General features: G+C 47.3%; 1 protein-coding gene across 2 annotated transcripts; it reads left to right on the top strand.

Annotated features, from left to right (window-relative positions):
- The first annotated feature begins 995 nt into the window (after positions 1-995).
- Positions 996-25,858, top strand: UNC45B (unc-45 myosin chaperone B). Of its 2 annotated transcripts, none has more exons than XM_079133547.1 (20): positions 996-1,148; positions 1,454-1,625; positions 2,102-2,138; positions 2,994-3,169; positions 4,042-4,131; positions 5,721-5,888; positions 6,452-6,620; positions 8,540-8,710; positions 11,474-11,645; positions 13,891-14,191; positions 15,060-15,154; positions 15,327-15,468; positions 16,063-16,203; positions 18,573-18,700; positions 19,503-19,569; positions 20,352-20,465; positions 20,820-20,935; positions 21,352-21,469; positions 22,202-22,357; positions 25,199-25,858. In XM_079133547.1, the coding sequence occupies exons 2-20, from the start codon at positions 1,458-1,460 to the stop codon at positions 25,457-25,459; spliced, it is 2,790 nt and encodes a 929-aa protein (XP_078989673.1). In that variant the 5' UTR covers positions 996-1,148; positions 1,454-1,457; the 3' UTR covers positions 25,460-25,858. The 2 variants fall into 2 exon arrangements, with proteins under 2 accessions (XP_078989673.1, XP_078989674.1); XM_079133548.1 differs by having other exon boundaries at positions 1,005-1,148; positions 1,458-1,625.
- The last annotated feature ends 515 nt before the right edge of the window (positions 25,859-26,373 follow it).

Below are 26,373 nucleotides of genomic sequence, written 5' to 3'. Positions count from 1 at the left end.
CTCTGGGGGCAAGTTCTCAGCCCAGGTTTAGGGGCATTGGAGGGCAGGAAGGTCCTCAGTCCTAGTGGGGCCATCTAAGTAAATTTGCCTTGGGAGTCCTCTGTTGGCGAAGGAATAAGCGTTGCACCCCAGGATAGCCCCCTGTGTGATGATGGACGCAGCTTGTCCCCAGAAGCCTGCTTCTGATGAGGAGCCTCCTCTTGTCCTGGGAAAATTCCCCGCCACCTGGGCTGTGTGTGTGTGTGTGTGTGTGTGTGTGTGTGTGTAGGTGGGGGTGGTCATAGTTCTTGGTCTCAGGGAATTTACATTCTGACCCAGCCCTAGCCCTAGATTTCAGTCTGAAGGGGAAGAAAGAGAGCCCTTAAGGATCTCCCAATCTGACAGAAGAAGTAGGCTGAATATAATCCCAGGACACAGTGGAGGGAGGAAGAAAACATTCACACCCAAACAGCAACCCCCACACACTACACCCAGCTGGCAAGTCAGGCTGATCTTCTTGCAAGGACATTTTAGCAAGTGAACACAGGAGAGCCAAGTTGAGGTGTTGCAATAAGTACAAGTGGAAGAGGAAAAGGAACTTTCCTCCGTTCTGCCCTCCCCTTACCCCTCCCGCCAGAAAGGCATTTCTGGAAGTCTCCAGTTGTTCAGGGACCTAGGCAGCTGCTCTGTGTCCAAGTCCATCATCCCCTCAGCTGTCACTCTGCTCCCAAAATAGCAGTGGTGTTGGGGGGGAGGGAGATTGTTTATCTGGGATGGAGGTGGAGATGGGGTATTATGGCTGTGCCTGGGGAGGGGATCTGCTGGGGGGTTCCCGTCCCTTCTGGATCTTTCTCTTGTTCTTTGTGGTACGAGTGTCTGAGGCTCCCAGGACTACCCCTGAGCCTGGTGCTCAAGGGGCAGAGGACAATCAGCATCTCCACGCATCTCCACGTGGTCATGACTGAGCCAGTCAGGGGAGGGGGAGGACCCTGAGTATCAATGACAGACTCCAGGAACACCTGCCCCTGTGTCCAAATATGGTCTCGAGTCACTGGCTGGAGTGATAAAGTCTCCTGGGTCAGGGCTGGGAGGGGCAGACCGAGGCTGGTGGCTGAGAGAGACAAGAGAACTCCACAGCAGCATCCTAGGACAAGCGCCTCGTTGAGAGGGTGAGCTGCCCGGGAGGCCACAGGGAGAGGGCACTGGGAACCTTCAGGCCTGCTGGGAGTTGACAGTGCAGGCCTTCAACATGCTGGCTTCACCCACCTGGCCTGGGAGGCATGGGGACTCAAGCTCTGAGCAAATGTTATAATGTCCTTCAGGAGCTATGATTTTGGGGGTGCTTGGGTGGGTCCCTTCCATGCAGAATCCCTGCCCTCCACCCTGGTGGTGTCCTGGAGCCCCGGACCTCAGGACAGGAGCCCTGCCCTGGGTCTGAACTGAGGGGTTAACCAGACAGAGCTGCCCTGTCCAGACAGATGGCCGAGGTGGAAGCAGCGCAGCTGAAGGAGGAAGGGAACCGGCACTTCCAGTGCCAGGACTACAAGGCGGCGACGAAGAGCTACAGCCAGGCCCTGAAGCTGACCAAGGACAAGTCACTGTTGGCCACGCTCTATCGGAATCGGGCAGCCTGTGGCCTGAAAATGGTCTGCACAGGGTCTGGGGGCTCTTGGGGCTGGGAGGCAGCCCCTGTCCTGATAAGAATTGGCCATTGTCCTAGCTCTGTCACCTGGGCACAGGGTGCGGAGAAGGGTGCTTCCTACTGCCCAACCCACTGCTCTGGAGAGAGACGTTCACCCAGTTCACAATCAGCCTAATACAAGGGGCTTTTCAGATGGAATTTCAGGGCAGCTTAAGAATAGCCCTTTGAGGTATCTATTGCTGTCATCTCCATGTTGCAGACAAGAAACTCAGGGCTCAGAGGGCTCCATGAACTTGTCCTAGCTCTCCCAGGTGGTCAAAGAGCCCAGATTCAATTCTGAGTTTGATGCCAAAGCCGGTTCATTTTCCCATGCCTGAGGCTGCCCAGCAAACCCTCTTCTGTCTCTACTAGCAAACACTCTCTGGTGGCCTCTGCCGTGGGTCCCCATCAATTGTCTCCTTCCCCTCCCCCATTTCTCAGGAGAGCTACGTACAGGCAGCTTCAGATGCCTCAAGAGGTGAGTTTCCCCACCCCTGGCTTTGTCTCTCCCAGCGTGGTTTGTATTGGGTTTTGATTTGGTTATTATTTTTTTTAAGGAAACAGTGATAGTCTGGAGTGAGTTCAGAAGGGATAGAACCAGTCAGGCGTGGTGTCACATGTCTGTAATCCTAGCAATTTAGGAGGCTGAGGCAGGAGGATCACAAGTATCAAGGGCAGCCTCGTCAATTTAGCAAGGCCCTGTCTCAAAATAAAAAATAAAAAGAGCTGGAGGTGTAGCTTAGTGGTAGAGCACCTCTGGATTTAATCTCCAGTAATATACACACACTCACACATACACATACATTCACATGCACACAAAGGGAGGGAGGGAACCAGAAACAGCTGAAGGAAGCAGCAGTATCCTCCAGGAAGGCAACTCCCAGGTGGACAGAGAGGTTGCCTTCAAATACCTAAAAGGTTGTCACAAGGAAGCAGGGTTGTATTTCATCTCAGGGGCTCCAGAGCCAGATTTAGGATAAAAGGACAAGTTATAGGGAATATATTTGGGTAGGAAGAAGGAAGCGTTTTCTAACAGAGCTGTCTGGCTGTCTTGAGAAGGAGGGAGCTCCCGTCGCGAAAGATGCGCAAGCACCAATCAGATGAGCCCTGACAAGACTGGAACTGAATGAGATGACTCTTAAGCTCTTCCAGTCTTAAGACTCTGTGGATCTTACTCTTTCTCTAACAAAAAGGTGGTATGGGTCAGATAGTCCACATGGGCAGATAATCTTCGAGGAAGACAGGATCCTGGAGTTGGGGCTGGAGGGGAAGTAGGGAGAGGTGGTCTGCATCCTGGTCCCCTGCGACTCTGCCTGGTGTCTTTCCTCTCTAGCCATAGACATCAACTCCTCAGACATCAAGGCTCTGTACCGGCGATGCCAGGCCCTGGAGCACCTGGGCAAGTTGGACCAGGCCTTCAAGGATGTGCAGCGCTGTGCCACCCTTGAGCCACGAAACCAGAACTTCCAGGAGACACTGAGGAGGCTCAGCACCAGCATCCAGGAGAAGGTAGCTGGATCTCTACCCATAAACCTTGGGTTCCCATCCACTTCCTAATAGGGATGGGTGAAGGAAACAGGACCCCAGGACAGAGCCAGCCCTACCTCCAACACTCTGAACTGGAGATAGCCAGGGGCACCAGCAGGCTCCACAGGACTGCTGAACCAGTGCACCAATCTCTGAGTGATTAAAAAGTGTTGTGATGCTGTCTGAGGGCACAGGACAGCCAGGGCTAGAAGCTTCCAGTTGGAAGCTTCAAAACAACTATGATCAGTTAGCATTTAAATGTCTAAGGGAATTGTTTATTCTAAAGTTGGGCTGATGTTTCCTTCTCTTCCAAGACTATTATGATGACCACACAGGCTAATCAATGTAACTAGATTGAGAATATCATGGGGCAAAGACTTTATTTTATTTCCTGTTCTATCACCAACATCTAGAATAGCATCTGGTACACAGTTGTTATTCAGTTAACTTTTGTTTAATGAATAAATGGATGTGCCAGGGCAGAGTAAACTTTTTAAAAAAATTTTTCTTATTACTTATACATGACAGTGAATGTATTTTGACATATTATACATATATGGAGTATAACTTCTTATTCTTCTGGTTTACATGATATAGAGTTACACAGGTCATGAAATCATATATACACACAGGGTAGTAAAGTCCGATTCATTCTACTATCTTTCCTATTCCCATTCTCTTCCCCCTAACCCGCTTATTGTGAGTTAGTAACCGCATATCAGAGAAAATATTCGGCCTTTGGTTTTTTGGGATGGGCTTATTTCCAGAAGAAACTTTTAATATTTACCGAGATGAACAGACAGAAATAATGTGATCCCTCCTGCCTCCTGCATGAATCCCTCCTCTCTCCTCAGCTTCGTGTGCAATTTTCTACAGACTCGAGGGTACAGAACATGTTTGAGATCCTGTTGGACCAAAACAGTGATGCTGATAAGCTGGAAAAGGTGAGTGACAGGCTGCGCCAGTCAGCCAGCAGAGGGCGCTCTCGGACCCGCGGCTCTGGGTGCTGGGTTGCTCCGGGTTTCTGCACTTAAACGCCCTGACCTGTTCAGAACGAAAGGCTGGGGTCCTTGGTCCTTGAAGAACATGGAGAGAAATTAGCACAAAGTCAAGCACGTTAGAAAACAGTGCCAGAGCGAATCTGGTGTGGAGAGTCACGTAGCAGGGTCCGATCCTGTCTTTAAGATTCTGATATTTTATTCATCATAGATTTTTTTGGCATTGATTTTGATTTTTAAGAACATCGCACTAAGTATTATTTACCTGGATTACTAGCTTTTGGGTGCCTCTTTAAATTTTGCACCCAAGGGGAATGCCTCACTTGCCTCACAGTAATTTCAGAACTGAGAAACAATGACGAATTTAAATAATGTTTTATTTCATTTAGAAATATTGCAAAGTCATTCCGAAACATTAAACTATGTACTGATACAATCATCTTCTTAACCAAATGTGATGCTGTGTCTTTTATGTTCCCTTCTAGTCCTCCTTTGGAAAAAAAAAAAGAATGTCGAACATTTGAGTGTTTTACATTTACAAGAACTCAAAAGACAGTGCCTGGGGGTAGGAGTTGTTAGTTTTATAGTCAGAAAATCCACAATATGAAAATGTCTTTTTTTTCCCCACAATATTGGAGTTCTCTACACTGAGCTACATCTGCAGAACTTTTTGTTTTATTGGAGAGGGGATCTTTTTAAATTGTGCTAATTGGCCTTGAACTTGTGATCCTCTTGCCATGGCTTCTTGAGTAACTGGGATTACAGGTGTGTTTATCACCACACCCAGCTTGGAGTCTTTTTTATATACATAATTTAGACGTAGATGGACACAATACCCCAATTTTTATTTATTTATTTTTTATGTGGTGCTGAGGACCGAACCCATTGCCCCACACACGCCAGGCAAGAACTCTACACTGTGCTACATGTAACCCCAGCCCTTGGAGTCTTTTTATCTATAATTTTATTAAGTGTTTTTCTTGCTTTGGTTCTTGGGTTTGTTTGTTTTTTTTTAACTAGGAATTTAACCCAAGTGTGCTTAACCCCTAAACCACATCCCCAGTCTATTTTATATTTTACTTAAATATAGTTTCTTGCTAAGTTGCTTAGAGTCTCACTAAATTGCTGAGGCTGGCTTTGAACTCACAATCCTTCTACCTCAGCCTCCAGAGTCACTGGGATTATAGGCATGTCCTCCGCCTCTGGCTTGGTTTTTGTTTTTGTTTTGTGGGTCCCCTCTCCCTCCAGTTCTGGGCATCATACTTAGGGCCTTGTTATGCTAGGCAAGTGCTCTACCACTGAGCTACACGTCCAACCCTTATCTGTGACTTTAATTGCTGCTATATATTTTGAGTTGGTCTTTATGCAGGTTACTTTGACATCTTTTCGAATTATGTTTTTGGGTTGTGTTTCCAGGAATAGGATTATAAGGGACTATAATGATGTTCTGAGGACCCATAGCTTGCACCAACCTCTGTACTTGATCCATGAACAAAACCTCAGCTTTGATCCTCCTTGTCTCTTTCTTCCTTCAGGCTGCCAACAACCTCATTGTGCTGGGCAGGGAGGAAGCAGGGGCTGAGAGGATCTTCCAGAACAATGGAGTGGCCCTGCTGCTGCAGCTTCTGGACACTAAGAGGCCTGAGCTGGTGCTGGCTGCAGTGCGAACTCTGTCAGGCATGTGCAGTGGCCACCGAGCTAGGGTGAGGACCTGGGGACTGGCATGCTCAGTGCAGGTGGCTGCCAGTCCAAGGATTTGGAGGGAGACATATGGTCATGACTGTGATGGGCATAAAGGGAACTGGAGAACAAGTCTAGAGCGTTTTCCTACCCTCCAACCTTGGTTGTGTGGGCCCTGAAAAGAGTGTTTCAGGCCTTTTCTGTTTGAACTGGAAATGGGTTTGATGAAACAAAAGTAAGGTACTGAGAGTGGTTTATAGGAAGAAACTGAATGAAAGGCATGCTAGTTCATATTTTTTTCTGACTGTCTTTGAAACCCAATGTGTATTTCACACTCACACCACTTTACAATATGATCTTGCTATGTTGCAAGGGCTCAGTATCTCCGTGTGGTGAGAGGCTGCTGTTTTGGGTGGTGTATGTCTTCACCTTTGGAAAGACGTTTCCCAGGCTGCGGGACTCGTGAGAGTGTGCCCTTTCCCTACGTCTTGGAGTGGGATAGAAGTGATGTTACCCACCCTTCGCATGCATGGCAGCCGAGAAGGATAGAGAGTACAGCTGACTGTGGTTCTTGATGGGGGTCTAGGCCACAGCGATTCTGCATGCAGTCCGCATAGACCGAATCTGTGGCCTCATGTCTGTGGAGAACGAGGAGATGTCTCTGGCGGTCTGCAACCTGCTCCAGGCCATCATTGACTCCCTATCTGGGGAGGACAAGCGGGAGCATCGAGGAAAGGAGGAGGCCCTGGTTCTAGGTAGGAAATGTTCTGTTTTGGAGCAAGTGGTCTCAAAGGGACAGTCAGTCATCCAACTGGGCATTTCCTGTGTGTGGAGGTGACCTGATTATTTATTTATTTATTTATTAGTATTGGGGATTGAACCCAAGGCCCTTTACCATTGAACTACATTCCCAGCCCTTTTTATTTTTTATTTTGAGACAGGATCTCACTTAGTTGATTCTTTAAGGCTTGTTAAATTGCTAAGGCTGGCCTTGAACTTGACATCCTCCTACCTCAGTGTCTTGAATTGCTGGGATCACAGGCATGTGCCACCATGCCTAGTGTTTTCTGATGATAAAAGTGTGAAAGGTATAACAACAGTATTTACAGTAGCCAAAATGGTGGAAAATACACAAGTGTCAAATGGGCATGATGATGCACGCCTATAATCCAGCAACTCCAGAGGCTGAGGCAGGAGAATTGCAAGTTTGAGACCAGCCTCAGCAACTTAGCAAGATAGGCGGGCTGGGAATTTGGCTCAGTGGTAGAGCACACCAGGGTTCAATCTCCAATATCATTAAAAAAAAGTGTCTATCATGGATGACTAGAGAATCAAAATATGGCATATGCATGCAATGGAATATTATTGTCTTAACAAGGAAGGTAGTTTTGACATGCTACAACATGGATGAACCTTAAAGACACTATACTAAGTGAAGTAAGCCAGTTGACAAAGGACAAATAAACATGTGATTCTAGTTATTTGATGTAACTTGTGGAGTCAAACTGAAAGAGACAGGAAGTAGAAAGGTGGTTGCCGGCAAGTGAGGAAAGGGCAATGGGGAGTTATTGTTTAATGAATATAGAGTTTCAGTTTTGTAAGGTGAAAAATTTTCTGTGGATGAATAGTGGTGATGTTTGCACTACAATGTGAATATACTTAATGACACTAAAGAGTACACTTAAAATGGCTAAACTGATAAATATTGCATTATGTATATTATATCCCAATTTTAAAAAGAGTTACAGAGGCTTACTAGAGAAATTTGGGGAAATATCGAAATATGTAAGGATGAGAAAAAATACCTGTAACCACTCATTCAGTAATCACTATTATCATCACCATGTGTGCCTGTCCAATTTCTATGCATATAAATACGACTATTCATATAGATATCTATTTAATGAAATTGGAATTCTGCTTTGAATAGTTTAATGATTTTATCTTCCCTGAGTATTATATTAGTATTTCATACCATTGAAAATTCTTCTTTTTTTTTTTTGGTACTGGAATTGAACTCAGGGGTGCTCTACCACTGATCTACATCCCCAGCCCTTTTTATTTTTTAAGACAAGATCTCACTAAGTTGCTTAGGGCCTTGCTAAGTTGCTGAGGCTGGCCTTGAACTTGGGATCCTCCTGCCCCAGCCTCCCAAGTTGCTGGGATTACAGGCATGCGCCACCATACCTGGCTTGGCATTTGCCTTGCAACATCCATGGTGGGCAGGGAAGTCCTGGCATCACAGGCAGAGGCTGGAATTCAGGCTCCCAGGACATCTGAGTCTGGGAGGGAGTCAATGTCTGTAAGGAATATAAATTTCCTTTTTAGAAAGCATTTTATTAAATCAGTTTATTAAAAACTACGTACAGTGTCCCTGGATCTCTGCCAGTCATTGCCAGGAAGTGAAGAACTTTCTAAGAACCTAAGCTATTTAAGGGCTATTGTGGAAGACAAGGTTCAGAGTGGCTGAGAACCCCAGGGGTGTTTTCTAGGGATTTCCTTATTTTGGGGGGGGGTGATATGGGCAATATCATAGTCCCCTGGGACATTCACATATCCAGAAAGTAGTGGATTCAATATTTCCAGGGTCCTTCTAGAAGCCTCTGCCATTCCTGATACTGTCTATCTGAGATGTTCTACTCCTTGCTCTTGACCTCTATCCTCTGTTCCTCAGACACCAAGAAGGACCTGAAGCAGATCACCAGTCACCTGCTTGACATGCTGGTCAGTAAGAAGGTGTCTGGGCAGGGTAGGGACCAGGCACTGAACCTGCTCAATAAGAATGTCCCCAGGAAGGACCTTACCATTCATGACAACTCCCGCACCATCTATGTGGTGGATAACGGTGAGGAGAGGGGCGAGTTTGGGGCTCACATGGCCTTCGAGTGGACACCAGGTTACCTGGCATGGAACAAAAAGCAGAAGAAGTTTTCTAGCAGACAGTTAGTAAATTCATCAGATCCAGGTTTACCTCTTCCCTAAACTGTCTTCTTTAATTGTTCAGAAATCATATATGTGGCTTTATAATCTGCTCTGGCTAATTCTCTCATGGGTTCTATGCCTGTTTCTAAAAGGTTCAAGTCAACCTCTATGGGTGTGAAATTTATCTTTCGATGTTACACTTCTCTTGTTTGCTTTTCACAGATCTCAGTAAAATGCACATGCATTTGCTTAGATCTTATAAATCACGGGTCACTGCAGTGCTTAAGGCCTGGCCTATGTTATTTCCCCCCACTTCTGGTCTTCTCTGCATATTTTTAAGTGGGGCATCAGCAGCCACCTCTGTTCTCTGCACTGGGATCTAGGCTCAACCATATGGTTTATAGGATGGGGCACCATCCTATAAAGAAAAGCACCAGAATGAATAACATTTGGGTTAAAATACAGTGGATTTAAAAATTCTGAGATATTAATTCAAAGCTGCAGCGTTGAGCTCCTTGGGTAATGCAAACTGGGGTGGAGTGAAGCTTCCATTAGGAGATCAAGTCTGGCATGAGCTCTTGGCTCAGGGAAGGGGCAAAGGCTGACAAGGAGGCCGTCCAGTGTTCTAATAGAAGAGGAATGAGATGCTCAAAGCCAGAGCAGGATGGGAGCAAAGAGATGAGATTGGGGAGGTGACGGGAAGTAGAGCAGGTGCCTTGGGGAGCCAGGCTGGGGAGTTTGGGTTGCTTCATGAGGCTTCTTTCAGTCCTGCCAAGCACTTTTTTTGTGTGTCTGGTTGTGACATAATAAATATATATTTGGCATCTGCACCTGTTTCCTGGCACACAGCCCCTAAACCTGTTGGAATCTCCAAAGCAATAAAGTCCTCTTATGCTAATGAGAAGACTAGTGACTGGGGAATCTGGAAAGACTCAGGATGAGGGTGGAGGTTTCCAGGGGAGCCAACCATGTGATTAGAGGTTGGAACTTTCTGTCCCATCCCTCAACCCCCACCCCACCTCTGACCTCTGAGAGGTGAGGGGAGAGGACCAGAGGTGGAGTTAATCACTAGTGGCCAGTGACTTGATCCCTCATGTCGACCTCAGGGAGCCTCCATGTAAGAAGCTCTAACTGAAGGATTCTGAGAGCTTCCAGGTTGGTGAGGTGCTGGGAGGGTGGCACCCCTGGAGAGGATTTGGGAGTGCCATGCCCCTACCCAGACCTCGCCCTGTGCATCTCTTCCATCTGGCTCTTCCTGATTGCATCTTTCATAATAAACTGAAAATCTAGTAAATAACGTTTTCCTGAGTTCTGTGAGATCTTCTAGCAAATTTTGAAACTGAAGGAGGGGAAATCGTTTGTAGCCAGTTCAGACAGAAGTTGTGGGAAATGTGGAACCTACCACTTGAGACCAGCATCTGAAGTGGAGGCAGACTTGTCGGCCTGAGCCCTTAGCCTCTCGGGTCAGCGTTAACCCCAGGTAGAGAGGGTCTGAGTTGAACTGAATTGCAGGACACCCAGCTGGCATCGGATGTGAAGTACCAAGAGGAGTAACAGAGAGGGAACAAAAGTTTTCCTTAAAGTGATAACATACACATAACACAAAAAATTGCAGCTAAGCATTTTTTAATTCCTTCTTAACACCCATATTTACCCTGACTGTTCTTCCCACATACCCCTACCACCCAAGGTCTGGCCAACTCCCAGGCACCTCTAAGAGTTGGCCCTGAGATTAAACTGTCTGTTGTCCTGGAGGAAGCATAGCCTAATGGTCAACAGTGGGGGCTTTGATATCAGATATCATGGGGAGATATCTACATCTCTTGCCAGCTACATGATCTTGTGTGACTCTCTTGGCTTCTCTAAGTCTTGGCTTTCTGCTCTGAAAGATGGGAATAATGATTCCTAACCAGAAGGTTAGTTTTAGGATGAGGTCAGGTACACTTTGGCATACAGCAGGCACTCAAAATGAGTTGCAAGTCTTGTTTAAGCCAACTGTCCCTTCTGTGGTGTAACCTACCAGTATTATTCCTTCCTTAAACATTGTATGTCTGCTTTCCATACTGCTTTGAAGGGGGGACCTAAAAGGTACACATTTTATCCTTCACTTATTCCACAACCACATGACTAGCAAACTAGTCTGATGAAGGAAGTTTTGAAGAATCTCCACCAAAGATGATAATGATAAATAGTAAATGTAGTATTGCCTAAATTAATAATGGATTGAATTGAGTGACAATTGTGTCTCTGGATTGGCACCAGGCTGTTTCTGCATATTGTTTTTTTTTTTTTTTAAATCTTATTGAACCCTCAATCTCAATAAGGTAGGTAGTATTATGTCCATTTTATAATCAAAGTAACTGAGGCCTAGAGAAAAGAGAAGACAAAATAGTATGTGAGGATGACTGCATATCTACTCAGAGTGTTAGTACCTGAGTGCTCTGAGATCAACTCATCTTCATTTTCAAAATGTGAAAATAGAGTCCCACAGAGGATGGTGGATCACTGAAGGTAGGTGCAGAGCCAGGTGGAGAACCTGTCTCTTGTCCCCATTCCAGTGCCCTAGACTCTGCTGTCTAAAGACAGGGCTGGAGTGAAGCCAGGGATAGGACATTGCTGAGTGAGGGGCATGTTCATGAGGACAGAGCTCAGCAGGAATCTCACCTTTGCCCCTGTCCCCCTGTAGGCCTGAGGAAGATCCTGAAGGTAGTGGGGCAGGTTCCAGATCTGCCCTCCTGCCTGTCCCTGACCGACAACACCCGCATGCTGGCCTCCATCCTCATTAACAAGCTCTACGATGACCTGCGCTGTGACCCGGAGCGTGATCATTTCCGAAAAATCTGTGAGGAGTATATCACGTGAGTCTCCTGGAGGCCTCATGGGGTCAGGCTCTGTATTAGGTCTCTGTGGTTGTTTAACAGATTATCCCCAAACTTAGCAGCTTAATAAACATCAGCTTGCTGAATGGGTGGTTCTGGCTCAGGGTCAATCCTAGGTTGGCTTGGGCTATAGCCATTCAAAGGCTTGACTGGGCTTTCAAGATGGCGCACTCACATGGTTGGCATGCTGGTGCGGGCTGTTGTTGGGAGGTCTCAGTTCCTCCCACGTGGACTCTCCTCAGGCTGCTGAAGAGTCCTCACCACGGCAGCTGGCTTCCCTGAGTGATGATCCCAGGGAGAGCACGGGGAAGGGCAACGTCCTTCACACTCCAGCCCCAGCAGCCACCCACATCACTTGCACCACATTCTAGTCATTAGATGCAAGTCCTTAAATCTGGCCTTAATCCACTGTGTGTCCCAAGTTGTCAAGTCTGCAAATATCACAACAAAATTAATACAGTTGCATTAAAATAGGTGGAAATCATTATCTAGATCTTAAATGTAGATTATATTATTTAATATTATAATTATTATAGTCAGTATAATATATACTGCTATTACATATTATATACTGTATTTAAGTTTTTGTAGTATTCTACATCCAGGATGATGCCACAAAATGGGTTAAGGGAAGAGAATTACATTCCACCTTTTGAAGGGGGAGTGTCAGTATATTTCTGGACAAGAGGTAGGGATGTGGCTCGATGGTAGAGTGGCCTACCTAGCATATACAAGGCCTTGGGTTCAAAGCTCGGCACTGAAAACAACAAAAAACTGGGCATATTTTAAGCCTACCACAGTCTCTGATGGTTAAGAGGAACACCCATGGGCTGGTCAGGTGGGAAGCAGGCTCTCTGGAGACTTTAAGAACTGAGTGGTCTAGAGAGCAGGTGGGGTGGGACCCTCTGAAGCCCAGTGCCCTGGGTCTTCTTCCTGCTGCTCCATCATCTCAGATGCTCTGTCTGGGTCTCCATTTCTTCTTATGTGTCCTCTCCCTTCTCCTCCTACTGCTATATGACCTTTTAACTATTGCAGTGATTTGCAAACTGGTAAACTGTTCAGATTTCTGGGACATGGCCCGTGGCTCAGTAGTGGGGGGCATGACTCAGTAGTGGGGGGCATGGTCAGGAAGCCAGGGCTGAGCCCGGTGAAGCTCAGGTGCCTGTACTGTGCTTCTCCTTTCTCTCTTCTCAGGGTCTGTAAACGGTTTCCATAAATGGCCAGAGAAGAAATATTTTAGTCTTTTCAGAACAGACATATATTTCTTTTTAATTATTATAATAATTACTATTAATTATATTATTATTATTGCAATGCTGGAGATTAAACCCAGGGGTGTACAACAAAGTGCTACATTTCCAGCCCATTTTTATTTTTTATTTCCAGACAGCTAAGTTGCTAAGACTAGCCTTGAACTTTCTGCCTCAGCTTCTCAAGCAGCTGGGATTATAGGTGGGCACCACCGTGCCTGGCTTACCTATTTTTTAAAAAATCCTTTAAAATACAAAAATGCTTCTCTGCTCCCCAGATCTGCCAGTCCCTGCTCTATCCTATGGCATTTACTGACCCCCAACTTTGGTTCTCTTAGAGCTCCTCATGGTGTCCCTGCCTTTTCCTACACAGCTTCAGTTTTTCCTACTACTTCCAGAGCCCCCCATGAGATTCCAAATTGAGTTCCACATCCTCACTGGACAGGGGAAGGGGCTGAGATGTTATGCCAAGCCATCCAGTGCACAGGCACCGTGCCAGGCTCCCCGGCCTCTGAAGCTATGGGGCCATCCGTCCCTCCATGCACAGTTGCTGGCCCCTGTGGACTCTGGCTGGAGGGCCACAGCTCTTGCCTGTCTGTAGGACCTGCCTCAGCCGAGGACCGTCTCACCTTTCCTAGGGCAGCCAGCATCTACTGACTTGTCCCTCACCCCAACTTAAAACAACTTTGCTGGGTGTCCCAGCTCCATAGTCTTCCTCGACTGAGGCTTTGTGGTGACTGCATTGCAGCCCAGTGCCTCTCTCTACCTGGTCCAGCTTCCTAGGTACAACTACTAGTATCCTCAGGTTAGGAACTGATAATCTAAAGTTCAGAGAGGTTCTGTGAATTGCCCAATGTCCACAGCATATGAGTTGTAGAATCACAACGCAAATCCAAATCTTTCTGCCTCCACATCTCACACTCTTTCCACAAACTTGTACCTGTTATCTTGACAATCCTTACCCTCTGTTTTAGGGGCAAGTTTGACCCCCAGGACATGGACAAGAATGTGAATGCCATTCAGACAGTGTCTGGGATCCTGCAGGGGCCCTTTGACCTGGGCAATCAGCTACTGGGAATGAAAGGCGTTATGGAGATGATGGTGGCTCTGTGTGGCTCAGAGCGAGAGGCCGACCAGCTGGTGGCCGTGGAGGCCCTCATCCACGCCTCCACCAAGCTCAGCCGTGCCACCTTCATCATCACCAATGGCGTGTCATTGCTCAAAAGCATCTACAAGACCACCAAAAATGAGAAGATCAAGATCCGCACACTGGTGGTGAGTAGGCTTATACCACCTACCCAGAGCCAGACACCGTGCTGAGCACTGGCACCCCAAGTAGAACAAGGCTGCTCTCCATTCTCAAGGAGACACCACACCAGGGGCACCCAGACCCCTAGGCTTCCCCAGAGTGACATGTGAGGACAGTGATTCAGAATGGCAGGTCCTGCGTTTAACCCTGGGATGTTTGCCTCATGAGTTTTGTCCAGAAAGCATTTTCAGAATGAATGCTAAGAAGCCAGTTTCCTTCATCAGCTTGTTTGTGGCAGTTAAGCCTGTTTCCCTTTTCCATTTTCATTTTACTGAAATTACATCCATTGATCTTTTCTTTATCTCGTGAACAATTACAGAAAAGATTTGAGTCATTGATCTGGTTTTTTATTCATATCAATTTTTTAAAGAAAACTGATCTTAACCTCTGCCATGATGAATTTCTTTAAACAAAAGATTTTTTTTTCCCCCCTAACAAGAGTATAATTTTCCCTGGGTTAAATTTTGCACTTCTGAATTGCTCCCTCTTAGGACATTACTTCTCTGCGGTTTTTTGTGCCCTAACTAGGCTGACCATCGCAGTTGCAGATGGTTAACATCCTCTCAGGTGGATTTTTCAAAATACCTGTGAGATCAGCATGGCAGGAGAGTGGGGCCAGGGTAAAGGTCCCCAACTCTGTGAGTGTCTGCCCTACCTAGAGGGTTCTGGGAGAGCATTTAGGAAGAGGTAACACCTGGCAAGATGTGTAGTAGGCATACAGCTGTGTCCAGACAGAGAGAAAGGGAGAGGTATTCTGGCCACAGGAGCCTGTTGAGCAAGGCCTGGTCCCAAGCCTTGGTGTCCCTGATCCTTCACATGTCTGTTCCTCCACAGGGACTCTGTAAACTCGGCTCTGCAGGTGGCACAGATTATGGTCTCAGGCAGTTTGCTGAAGGGTCGACAGAGAAGCTGGCCAAGCAGTGTCGCAAGTAAGAGGGTTGTTTTCCAGCCCCTCCCAACGGACTTCCGTGTAGGGGTCTCTGGGCTGCACTGTGGTGGGTGGTGAAAGGCCCGTCACCCACTATCCACCTCCCTGAGGTCACTTCACACTTTATTGGAGCTCTGTCACCTTCCCCAGCAGTTCTCCCTCCCCACTTCCAGGTGGCTGTGTAATGCGGCCATAGATACCCGAACCCGGCGCTGGGCAGTGGAGGGCCTGGCCTATCTCACACTGGATGCTGATGTGAAGGACGACTTTGTCCAGGACATCCCTGCTTTGCAGGCCATGTTCGAGCTGGCCAAGGCAAGTGTGGCCCTGACTTCCAACCTGGGGCAAGGACTACCGGATTCAGGACCCTCCAACCCTTGTGTAAATCTGGGTGGGCCACCTCCCTCTTTCTGGCCTTCATCTTACCTGGTTGTAAGTGAAGCCACGTGCCTTCTTGGCAAAGGGAGGATGAACAAGAAGACGGCATGTTTGCCTGTGGCCATGAGGGAGTGAGGTCCTGAGGCATTTGGGGCAATGCCTCACCTCCTCTGGAAGCATGGGAAGGATTTCCAGCAGAGCCAGACGAGAAGGCCAGCTCCCACCTGAGCCCCCACTCCAGTTAGTGGGATGTGAGTGGGCTGGGCTTTTGAAAGGTGCCAAGCAAGACGCTGAGTGAGAAGACCCCTGGCCTACTGTGGAAGTGCTGCTGGGGGTTCAGGAGGCATTTCTGCCACCCTCTAAGAGCAAAGCCAGTTCCCCTCTTCCTGTGCCACTTGTACTTCTCCAAACCGAGTCCCACCAGCCACACACCTTCCAAACCTACTTGCGTGCCATGTCAGGGAGCTGTCTTGGAAGCAGAGTCTGGTTCCAAAGTTCCTTTCTGCCTTTCCCCTAACCCGGTGCCTCCAGACCAGTGACAAGACCATTCTGTACTCAGTGGCCACCACGCTGGTGAACTGTACCAATAGCTATGATGTCAAGGAGGTCATCCCTGAGCTGGTGCAGCTGGCCAAGTTCTCCAAGCAGCATGTGCCTGAGGAGCACCCCAAGGTGAGTATAGGATGGCCCTGGAGGGGACTCTGCCACCAGACCCCCAAAAGAAGTGGAATGGGAAAAAAAAAAAAAAAAACCCGTGAAGCAGGCAGCTAGCCCTGTAGAATATGTTTGGGAGGGTTTGGGATGAGAGACGGATCTGTTGAGGGGGATAATGGTAAATTTCCCCACCAGATGGTGCTCATGCTTTTCCTTTGTTTTGATTTTCTGTCTTGGGAGAACAAACAAGTTTGAGAGTTAGAGTGGTGATAAACAGGGCTTTCATATGTGGAAACCAGACAATTAAAAAAAAAAAAAAGAGGGCTGGGGTTGTAGCTTAGTGGTAGAGCGCTTTACTTAGCATGAGTGAGGCACTGAGTTTGAGTCTCAGCACCACATAAAAAAATGAATAAATATATAAAATAAAGGTATTTAAAAAAGAGCAAAAAAGAGGGAGGATCTCATGAAAATAGAAGGGAGACTAGTGAGGAGAAGAAGGGGACCAGGAGGAAGGAGGGAGGGAGGGACAGGGAAGGTACTAGGGAACTAAATTGACATGCATGTATGTGACATGCATGTATGACTATGTCACAGTGAATCCTACTGATGTACCAATAAACATTAATTTAAAAAGCATGTAGTGTGATGTGCATAGGTTATGTGACAATATTATGCCATTTTATATAAGGGACTCGAGAAAAAGATACTTTGTGTGTTTTGCACAGTACCATCCCATTCTCTGAATTGTTTTTAAAAGTTGCAGTTGCATTTCAGGCAAGGGTGCATAGCATGTTCTGCTGCTGTGAAGTTCCCTGTGCCTAGACATTGCATGAGATATCCATCTCTTCCTCACCACTCTGAGCTCTCTGAGGATCAGCCTGGAATTGACTTGGGTTTCCAGCAAAACCCACTCCATTGCTGTCTGCTTCATCTGCTGTCCCCTTTTACTCCTTTTACTCCTGTCTATATCCTACCCCAATAGAAAGCCAACCTTTTAAAAAAATTTTAGCTGTAGATGGACACCATATCTTTTATTTTATTTATTTATTTTTATGTGGTGTTGAGGATCAAACCCAGTGCCTCACACATGCCAGGCTAGCACTGTACCACTGAGCCACAATCCCAGCCCAGAGAGCCAACCTTTTGCAAGAAAGTCATCTAGTATTTGGGATCATCTTTTTTTTTTTTTTCTTTTTCACTTCACTCTCCTGTGAAAGAGACAGTTATGTCTTTGAGATTGATTTTCTTACAGCATCAGCTCCACAGGCTTTGAACTGCAAGTAGGTAGGGCAAAGCAGAGAAGAAGTTCTGATGTTGCAATGAAGAAGCAGGATGTGCTATTTACTGGCTTGCCACAACCTGAGTGGCCATTAATTCAGAAACCAGTGCGGGGCAATGGGGGATTAAGACAAACACATAAACATTTAGATAGAAAAGTGGGATCAGGTGGGAAACTGAACTCTGATTGAGAACAGTGACCCAGAGCTGGCTCCACACATTTATTATACAGATTTTATCGTCAAATGGTTATTTGTGAGAAAGTTTCTGCAAAGCATTCAGACTGGAAGTTCACAGCACTGACGAGACATTGTGGTTATCTTGCCATGCTCTGAATCCTCTATCCTTAGGAGTCAGTGTCTGCGTTTCAAGGTCAGAACTGATAACTCTGAGTGTTGACCTAGAGAGACCCAGGACTTGTGTTGCCATAGCAACTGGGAAATGCTAACCCTGTACTTGGGCACAAGGAAATCCCAGCGCAAGCGCACCGCAAACAGGAGGCCATCAGGCACCTCGGTCCACATCTCTGCTCCCTACACCCCCTGGCAGTTGTTTTGGCAAAGGGAACATAAAGAAGTGTGTTACTTCCATTTGCCTGTATAACACATTGCCACAAACGCAGTGGCCTGAAAACACATTTGTTGTCTTACTGCTCTGGAGGTCTCCCTGGGCTAAAGTCCAGTGTCTGCAGGGTTGACTCCTTCTGGAGACTCTGGGGGAGAATCCTATTCCTTGACTTTTTCAGCTTCTAGAGGCCACCTACATTCATTGACTTGTGACTTGTGAATCACTCCAATGTCTTCTGTTGTCACAACTCCTAGAATTAACTCTGACTTCCTGTGTTATGGTTACCTTATGATTGTTTTGGGCCTACCTGGGTTTTCCAGGATTATCTCCCCTTCTCCAGTTCCTTCACTTAATCATCTCAGCAAAGTCCCTTTTGTCATGTAAGGTTACACATTCTCAGGTTCCAGGGATTGGACTGTGGGTATCTTTGAGCATCACCATTCAACCTACCCCAAGAAGTCAGAAACGTGCCATCTTAAGTTCCAGTACAGATTTGCCTGGTGCCCAGGTTCCTGCCCCATTGCCTCTCTTCCAACCCCCAGGACAAGAAGGACTTTGTAGACATGCGGGTGAAGAGGCTCCTGAAGGCAGGTGTCATCTCCGCTCTGGCCTGCATGGTGAAAGCAGACAGCGCCATCCTCACTGACCAGACCAAGGAGCTGCTGGCCAGGTGCCACTGCATTGGGCTGGGGCTGGGACTGAGGGGACTGGAGGGCAGGAGGATGGGCATGGAGATGGAAATGGTGGAGAACTAAATGAGAGGCTGAGTGAGCTACCAGGTGTCTTGGAGAAGAGACTGAGGGGACCAAAAATGAAAAGTGACATGATGGGACAGAATGTGAAGGGTGGAAGCTTGTGTCAGGAGGTGGTCACTGTCCACTCTGGTTGACTTGTTCCCAGAGATCAAAGACACAAAGTGCAGCCCCTGGGAGGCTAGCTGGGCAAGATTATGTGCAGTGCAATAGATGTCACATGGTGCTACATGGGGAAGCACAGTGGGATGGTTGGTGCCTAAACAATGACATCCAAGCAGCCAGGAAGGCCTGGTGGAAGAAAAGGATCCCCTCAAATGCAGGTTCCAGGCCCAGGAAACAGCATCTGCAAAGACACCAAGAACAGAGGGAGAATTTGTGAACTTTGAGTTCGCCTGCAGGCCCAGGAGGCAATGGTGCTCATAGGGAATTAGGAGACCTGGGAGGAGGCAAGGGCCAAGCAGTGGAGGTGGAGTTTCTCCTGGGTGGCAGTGTCCACAAGCAGGAGTATGGTGACTCTTTGCAGCCTTACTTGGCCTCACTTCCTCCGATGCCACCTAACAACATGACAGCATGGCTTATTCTAGGACAGGGGCACACAAGGTGCACTCTCCAGGCTTTCCCTGTTCATCCTAGGACTTCCCGGCCTCTGGCTGCTGTCTTGCAATGGAAGAGAGGAGTTGGCAATTTGATCGTTCTCCTTTATCCTTGGTTCTGCAGGGTGTTCTTGGCACTGTGTGACAACCCAAAGGACCGAGGCACCATTGTGGCTCAAGGTGGTGGCAAGGTAATTGGTCAGAATAAAGTCTTTGCTTTCCTAGAAGGTGATCTGCTTCACAGGAGCACACTGACTGTGTGTGTGTGTGTGTGTGTGTGTGTGTGTGTGTGTGTGTGTGTGTACCCTCTTGCCTGGCCTGAGAATCCTATATAGAATACAGTAACTCAGTTATTTGCACTGACTGTTCTCAAGGCCTCAAACCAATTTCTACTTGATTGGATGATGTCATGGTGTGGGCTTTGGAACCCCCTTTATCTTCCTTGCTATTGGAAGGAAGCCTGGTGCAAAGATCAAGACCTTAGACTTTCCTGTAGACTTGAGTTGAGTTTTGCTCTTCCCCTTTGTAGCTGTGTAACCTTGGGCCAATACTTACTCTCACTGAACCACAATTTCTTCATCTGTAAAATGGGGGTGACATTTCAGAATGTCACCAGGATTACATCAAATCCATGGAAAGCTCACACACAGTAGGTGCTCAATAAATGATTGCTGTTATGAGGAGGCTTGACTTAGACAGAAAGTAAAGAATTCATTTATTGATTATTTCTCCAAAAACTGAAGGAACCTATGGATGGGTGGGTGGAAATGGGGGTGAAGACCTTGATGATTGGGAACAAGGGGAGTGAGTCTGAGGTTGAATTGTTATTTTCCACGATGCTCACGGGCCAATTATGTTGCAGTCTTCATGAACCTCTGATGGGACAGAAAGACAGAAAGATAGCAGCTGGGGTGGGAAGATGGGAGAGGGCTCTGGATATGTGACCTAGTTGTGACTGTACCCTTCCTTGCAGGCCCTGATCCCGCTGGCTTTGGAGGGCACAGATGTGGGCAAGGTGAAGGCGGCCCATGCTCTGGCCAAGATCGCTGCTGTCTCCAACCCAGATATCGCCTTCCCTGGGGAGCGGGTGGGTATTTGGGATGGATGGGATGGAGCAGGGAGGAGTCTCATCTGCTCTCAAGGGTCTGTTCCCTTATCACCCCAGCCTGGGAGAGGGACGTGGTGCTGTCTCAGGGTGGGTGATGATTCACCTGGATTCCTGGTCTGGCTCTACCTCTGGCAAACAGGATTATCCTCCCAGAAATTCAGTGATCTCATTTGCAAAGTAAAGGCAATAATCCTGCTTCTGAGGATCATTGTGAAGATGAAATCAGACATGTGGGAAAGTGTTTTGGAAATTGAAGACTGGCCACCTATAAATGCAGGGAAGGGAGGGGAGATGTGATCCTCACCTGACCTGATCCACGACCCTTCCCCACAGGTATATGAGGTGGTGAGGCCCCTTGTGCGTCTCCTGGACACACAAAGGGATGGACTCCAGAACTACGAGGCTCTCCTGGGCCTCACGAACCTGTCAGGGCGGAGTGACAAACTCCGGTGAGTGGGGTGGGGTGGAGAGAGATGTTCCAGAAAGTTTGGTTGGAATTTCACACGGCGTGTGCTCAAGCTGCTCTGCTCAGAGGACAGCCTCAAAGGCACTGGGAAGAAACCAAGTGGGAGGGGTTTGAGTTGGCACCTGCAAGACCACACAGAAAATGTGCGAAGCCAAAAGGGATCTCCAGTGAGGTGGCATGTTCCTCCCGGGGTGTGGCCGTGTCCAGGATGTTAGGCCATTTAGTTTATACCCACTGGTGCCCCTCCTGGAGCCAAGAGCAGTGGATTCCATGCCACCCAGCTGGCTGACGATGTGGGAGGGACACCTCTAGGATGGACGAATGGTCCCGGGGGGGACCCAAATCCCACATAAGCACTACCAGGCACTCAGGGTCTCTCTTCCTCCACCCACTCACCAGACAGAAGATCTTTAAGGAAAGAGCCTTGCCGGACATCGAGAACTACATGTTTGAGAATCATGACCAGCTGCGGCAGGCGGCCACAGAGTGCATGTGCAACATGGTGGTCAACAAGGAGGTGAGGGCTGGGCTCAGGGTGGGATGGGAGAGATCCAGGCAGGGAGGGTCAGGCCTGGCGTGAGATCAGGGGCTCCTGTGATGGATCCAAACTAACATTTTGACCAGAGAACTCAGGAATCTCTAAATCTTTCCTAGATTACAATCCCTCTCCCTATAGTCACCCTGAGAAAAAACGTATTCACAACATCATATGATTCCAGACTGAGGTTTTGACTCCAAAGCTTGTGATGGATGAGGTGTAGGTACCATTTTCCTAATCTTCTTAGGCCTGAATAACATCATAGCAAAGCAGGATGTAAAACCAGGGCCTATTAGACAGAGAGGCTAGACATGGGAATACAAAGTCATTGTGTAGCCAATCTGGAAGTCCTGGGCCATGAGAGAATCATTCCAAGCTTTCCCAAAGGGAAGTGAAGCGGGTTCTTCAGGCATCACCCCCTCCTGCCTGCCTCTTTTACTGGTGCCAAGTTGAATGCACAGGTGGTGCAACCTGCTCAATGGAGAATCCCTTATTCTCTTTGATCTTTTAATTGGAGGAATTTCACCCAACCAATCAGGGAAGGCTTCCAGGGAGTGGTGGCCTGGGCAAGCTAATGGAAGAAGAGGGAAAACGCCCAGGGATCCTGGATCAGAGAACTTCAGATGCGTGTCCCCTTTCTTCTTCCCCTGCCCCTCCCAGGAGGCACAGGTGGGGACATTTTTCTCTGAATCAGACCCCTCCCTCCCACAGGTTCAGGAGAGGTTCCTGGCGGATGGGAATGACCGGCTGAAGCTGGTGGTCCTGCTCTGTGGGGAGGATGATGACAAGGTCCAGAACGCAGCTGCTGGAGCCCTGGCCATGCTGACAGCAGCGCACAAGAAACTGTGCATCAAGATGACCCAAGTGGTAAGTGTGGATCCTGGGGACGGGAAGAGGCTGGGCATGCTCCAGAGAACCTCCCCACTGCTGTCCCAGATGATCCTCTGGGGAGGCCAGTCCACAGGGCAACCCCTGCCAGTCCCCATTTCTGTTCCTATGGCCTAAAGAGAGGAGGTCTGTATCCTTTGGCTTCTTGCAGTCATTATTTGAACCTCCTAAGTATGCCGGCTTAAATCCTCTCTTTGTAGTTTTTCATCCATTATCGTCAATGGTACATATAACTCATTACTTAAGAACACGACAATACATCTGGGCACCATGGTGCACATCTGTAATGCCAGGGACCCGGGAAGCTGAGGCAAGGAGGATCATGAGTTCAAGGTCAACATTGGCAACTTTGTAAGACCATTAATAAAATTAATAAAATAAATTAATAAAATAAAATTAATAAAAATAAATGGACCAAGGGTATATAGCTCAGTGGTAGAGCACTTGCCCAGCATGTGCAAGGCCCTGGGTTAGATCCCCTGTACCGAAAAGAACAGTTATAACAATAATACCAACAATGCTCACTGAGCTGCTGGGCTCCTGAGCTCCTCAGAGAAGCATGGCAGTGGTTGGGATGCTGCGGGGAGTTTATGGTTTGGAGAAAAGGCTGCAGGTTCCCTAAAGTCGCTATGAGGAGCAGCTCCTAAGGTGGGCCTGTGCCACAGTAGCAGGTGTGATGGGACTGATGTTGACACAAAGATGGGGGTTTCAAAATGCAACTTTCCAAACTGAGTGTGCACTCATGCCCACTGATAGGAAAAAATGCGAACCTCTCATTTTAAATGTACTCATGTCTGGGTGAGACAGGTTTTTTTTTTTTTTTTTTTTTTTTTTGGTGCTGGGGATTTGAACCCAGGGCCTTGTGCTCACGAGGCAATCACTCTACCAACTGAGCTACATCCCCAACCCCTGAGGCAGGCTTTTAAAAATAGATAATTTAAGGTATGTGTATATGTGTATGCAAGCATGTGTGTATGTGTGCGTGTATGTGTGTGTGTGTGTGTGTGTGTGTGTGTGTGTGTGTGTGTGTTCTCTACATTCCAAGAGCTTAAGCTATTTTGGCACCAGAGGCCTCTGCTGAATCTACATGGTCTTTGGGCTTCAGCTTCTTTCCCTACAGCAAACTTCTCAAAACTGTAATGTGTGTAAAAATCACCCAGAAAGCTTGGGAAAACAGTTTCCCCAGGTATTCTGGTTCCATAGATTGGGGTTAGGGAGCTGGGTCTGCAGATCACATTTTAAAACCATTGTGTTCAAGCAGCTTCTGCTGGAACACCTGTGGAATACCCAGGGCTGCTCTGCGTCTCCTTGTGCTAACTGTATGCCAGATGTTGCCCTTAGCCTTTACACATATTGCATTACTTATTCCTCCCAACAACTCTGTGAAATGAGTATTATTATTACCTTTCATTTACAGATGAGGAAACTGAGGTACAGAACAATAACTAGTCTAAGACCACAGTTAGTTAGGAAGGGACTAGAGTCCTTCAGGATTGCCACCCTATCCCTGGCGCTTCTTCATTCTTCCTGAGGGACTCAGTATTCTTGGCCATATTCTTGTCCCATGCTGGGGGCATGTTGGGGGACTTATGAAACTTTCCAGGCCCATCTTTTGTACAACCCTGTGTCCATATTGGATGCTGGGCATCTCTGTAGTCTCACCTCAGCTGGGGTATGCCCGGAGAAGCCAGGCTATAGTTTCTCTTGCCTGGGATCCTGATTGAGTTTCTATCCTTTCCCTTAAGACCCGAGTGACATCCCACAGAGGCCCCTTAGCAGACATTTATGAGCATACAAGCTGTCCTTGAAACTCCCATAGCTAGATGAGCTTTCATTTCCTTTCCCTGGGTCAGGAGACTCAGTGTAGAGTGTCAAAAATATACTTAGAATCTTGAAAGCCAGGTATTTGTCCTTTCCTCCCCTCTGGGTTGATCTCTGCATCTAAGAGCAGTGCATGCAGAAAGCAATCCCTGCAGACAAAGGACGGATGAAGGCATGAAAGAGCCGAGGGAAAAACTTTGGATTGGTGTCAGGTCACCTGCCCACACCCGCTTATTGAATACCCATGCTAAGCTCTTTTCATGAATCATCTCATTAGTCAGCGTGATGTTAGAAGCAGGCAGAGCAGAAAACAGAGAAGATTTCTGAAGCTTAGAGAGGGTAAATAGCTTAATGGAGGCCGTTGGTTGGTAAATGCTGGCTAGGACTAACACACTGGTTCTTTGACTACAAAACCCATGCAGGTGCCTATTCTGTTCTGCTGCCTGGTGTGTGTTTATTGAATGGTAAAGGAATCAGTCTTCTGGTTCGACTCTGTTTTATCAGTGTGTCCTAGGGTGAGCAGAGTGGTCTAGAGCCCTGCTTCCCTATGTACAGTAATTGGACATCTTCTTCATTACTGTGGATGGTGGATTGAGGAAGAATGGAAGAGAGGATTCCCTCCAGCCTCTGGTGTTGATTCTAGGCAAAACCAAGACTGGTGCAGAGCACACCTCCCTGCCTGGAGCTCTAGTTTCCAAGGGCACTCAGTCTGGCAGAAGCAGGCATTGCCCATTGCCCAGGGTGAGATATTGTTCTGAACACTCCATATCCCCATTCTGCTCAGACATGCAGAAAGCCTATCTCGTTACTCTCACGTTACTTAAGCCATGCATAGATGGAGGATTTTAATCCTCTACTCTTTCCAGATGTGTGGCCACACGCTAAGTTACTTGACTGTAAGTCTGACCAATGCTTTCTACTTATCTTGTCCCCAAATCTCCTCTCTCCGTCTCCCTCCTGATTCCTTGAATCCTCCTTTACCTATTCTGCCCTTTTCAGACATCCCAGTGGTTGGAGATCCTGCAGCGGCTTTGCCTGCATGACCAGCTGTCAGTCCAACACCGGGGCCTGGTCATCGCCTACAACCTGCTGGCAGCCGATGCTGAGCTGGCCAAGAAGCTGGTGGAAAGCGAGCTGCTGGAAATCCTGACTGTGGTGGGCAAACAGGAGCCAGATGAGAAGAAGGCAGCAGTGGTTCAGACGGCCCGGGAATGTCTCATCAAGTGCATGGATTATGGCTTCATTAAGCCAGTGTCATAGACAAGGGTCCCCAGGGGTGCTGAGGCTGGTTCTGTACTGTGTCAAGTCCTGAACTGGGTACTCCCAGAGTGTCAGTTCATTTGGGGATAATAGCAGTGACAATTAGTCTCAATATAAAGGAAAAATTTTGTTTCCTGAGTTGTGAATCTTCCCCCTTGTCCTAAGAAAGTTTGGTTGTTTCTGGTTCTCTTGTTCTCTGCCTCCTTACATGTGTCATGTTACGGAAGTTCCTAGAATAATTTTCATCTGTAATTAGAAGACAGGTTGGATAATTTTTTCTGTACCCATTCTGAAGGTCAGGATAATGGGCTGAACTTCTTTATATTTTGGAAAATGGATTGCGTGGTAAGGTAGAAACTAACAGGCATGTGACTATAAAGATTAATGCTGTTGTATTTGGATTCTGACTTGAGCTGGTTTTCATACCCTCTCTCCCACACTGTTGAATCAGGATGTCCAGAACTGATTTTTCATCTGAAGTGCCCTGTCCCAGCCCTGTCTCCATTCCCTTCACCCCACCATGATGGAAGTGTAGCTTATGTCCTGCACAGTGGTATCATCCTTGAAATTTGCTTGGGAAAGTCTTTCAAGCAAAATGGACACAATGAATGTAAATAAAACTCAAAGTACTTTAAGCAAAAATTACATTTATCTTGGCCACCCAAGGAAAGGCCTGACATGATTGTTAGACCCAGTGGTTCAAAGTTGTCACCAATATTATTCTCTGCGTATGGGTCTTTTTCTCCCTCTCATCTCCCCACTCCATATATCTTGTCTTGACTTCCTCCGGGTGTTGACCTCATTCTCTGGAAGGCTCTCTCCATGTGGGAGGAAAAATAGTCACCCCAGAAGCTCCAGACTTATGTAGTTATTACAGTTCATTACAATAGAGAAGAAAAAAAGGACCATTCTCA

Source organism: Sciurus vulgaris (assembly GCF_902686455.1).
Source record: "Sciurus vulgaris genome assembly, chromosome: 3".
In the NCBI taxonomy this organism is placed as follows: Eukaryota; Metazoa; Chordata; class Mammalia; order Rodentia; family Sciuridae; genus Sciurus; species Sciurus vulgaris.
Note: the sequence above shows the minus strand (reverse complement) of the source record. Positions and strands in the feature narration are given on the sequence as shown.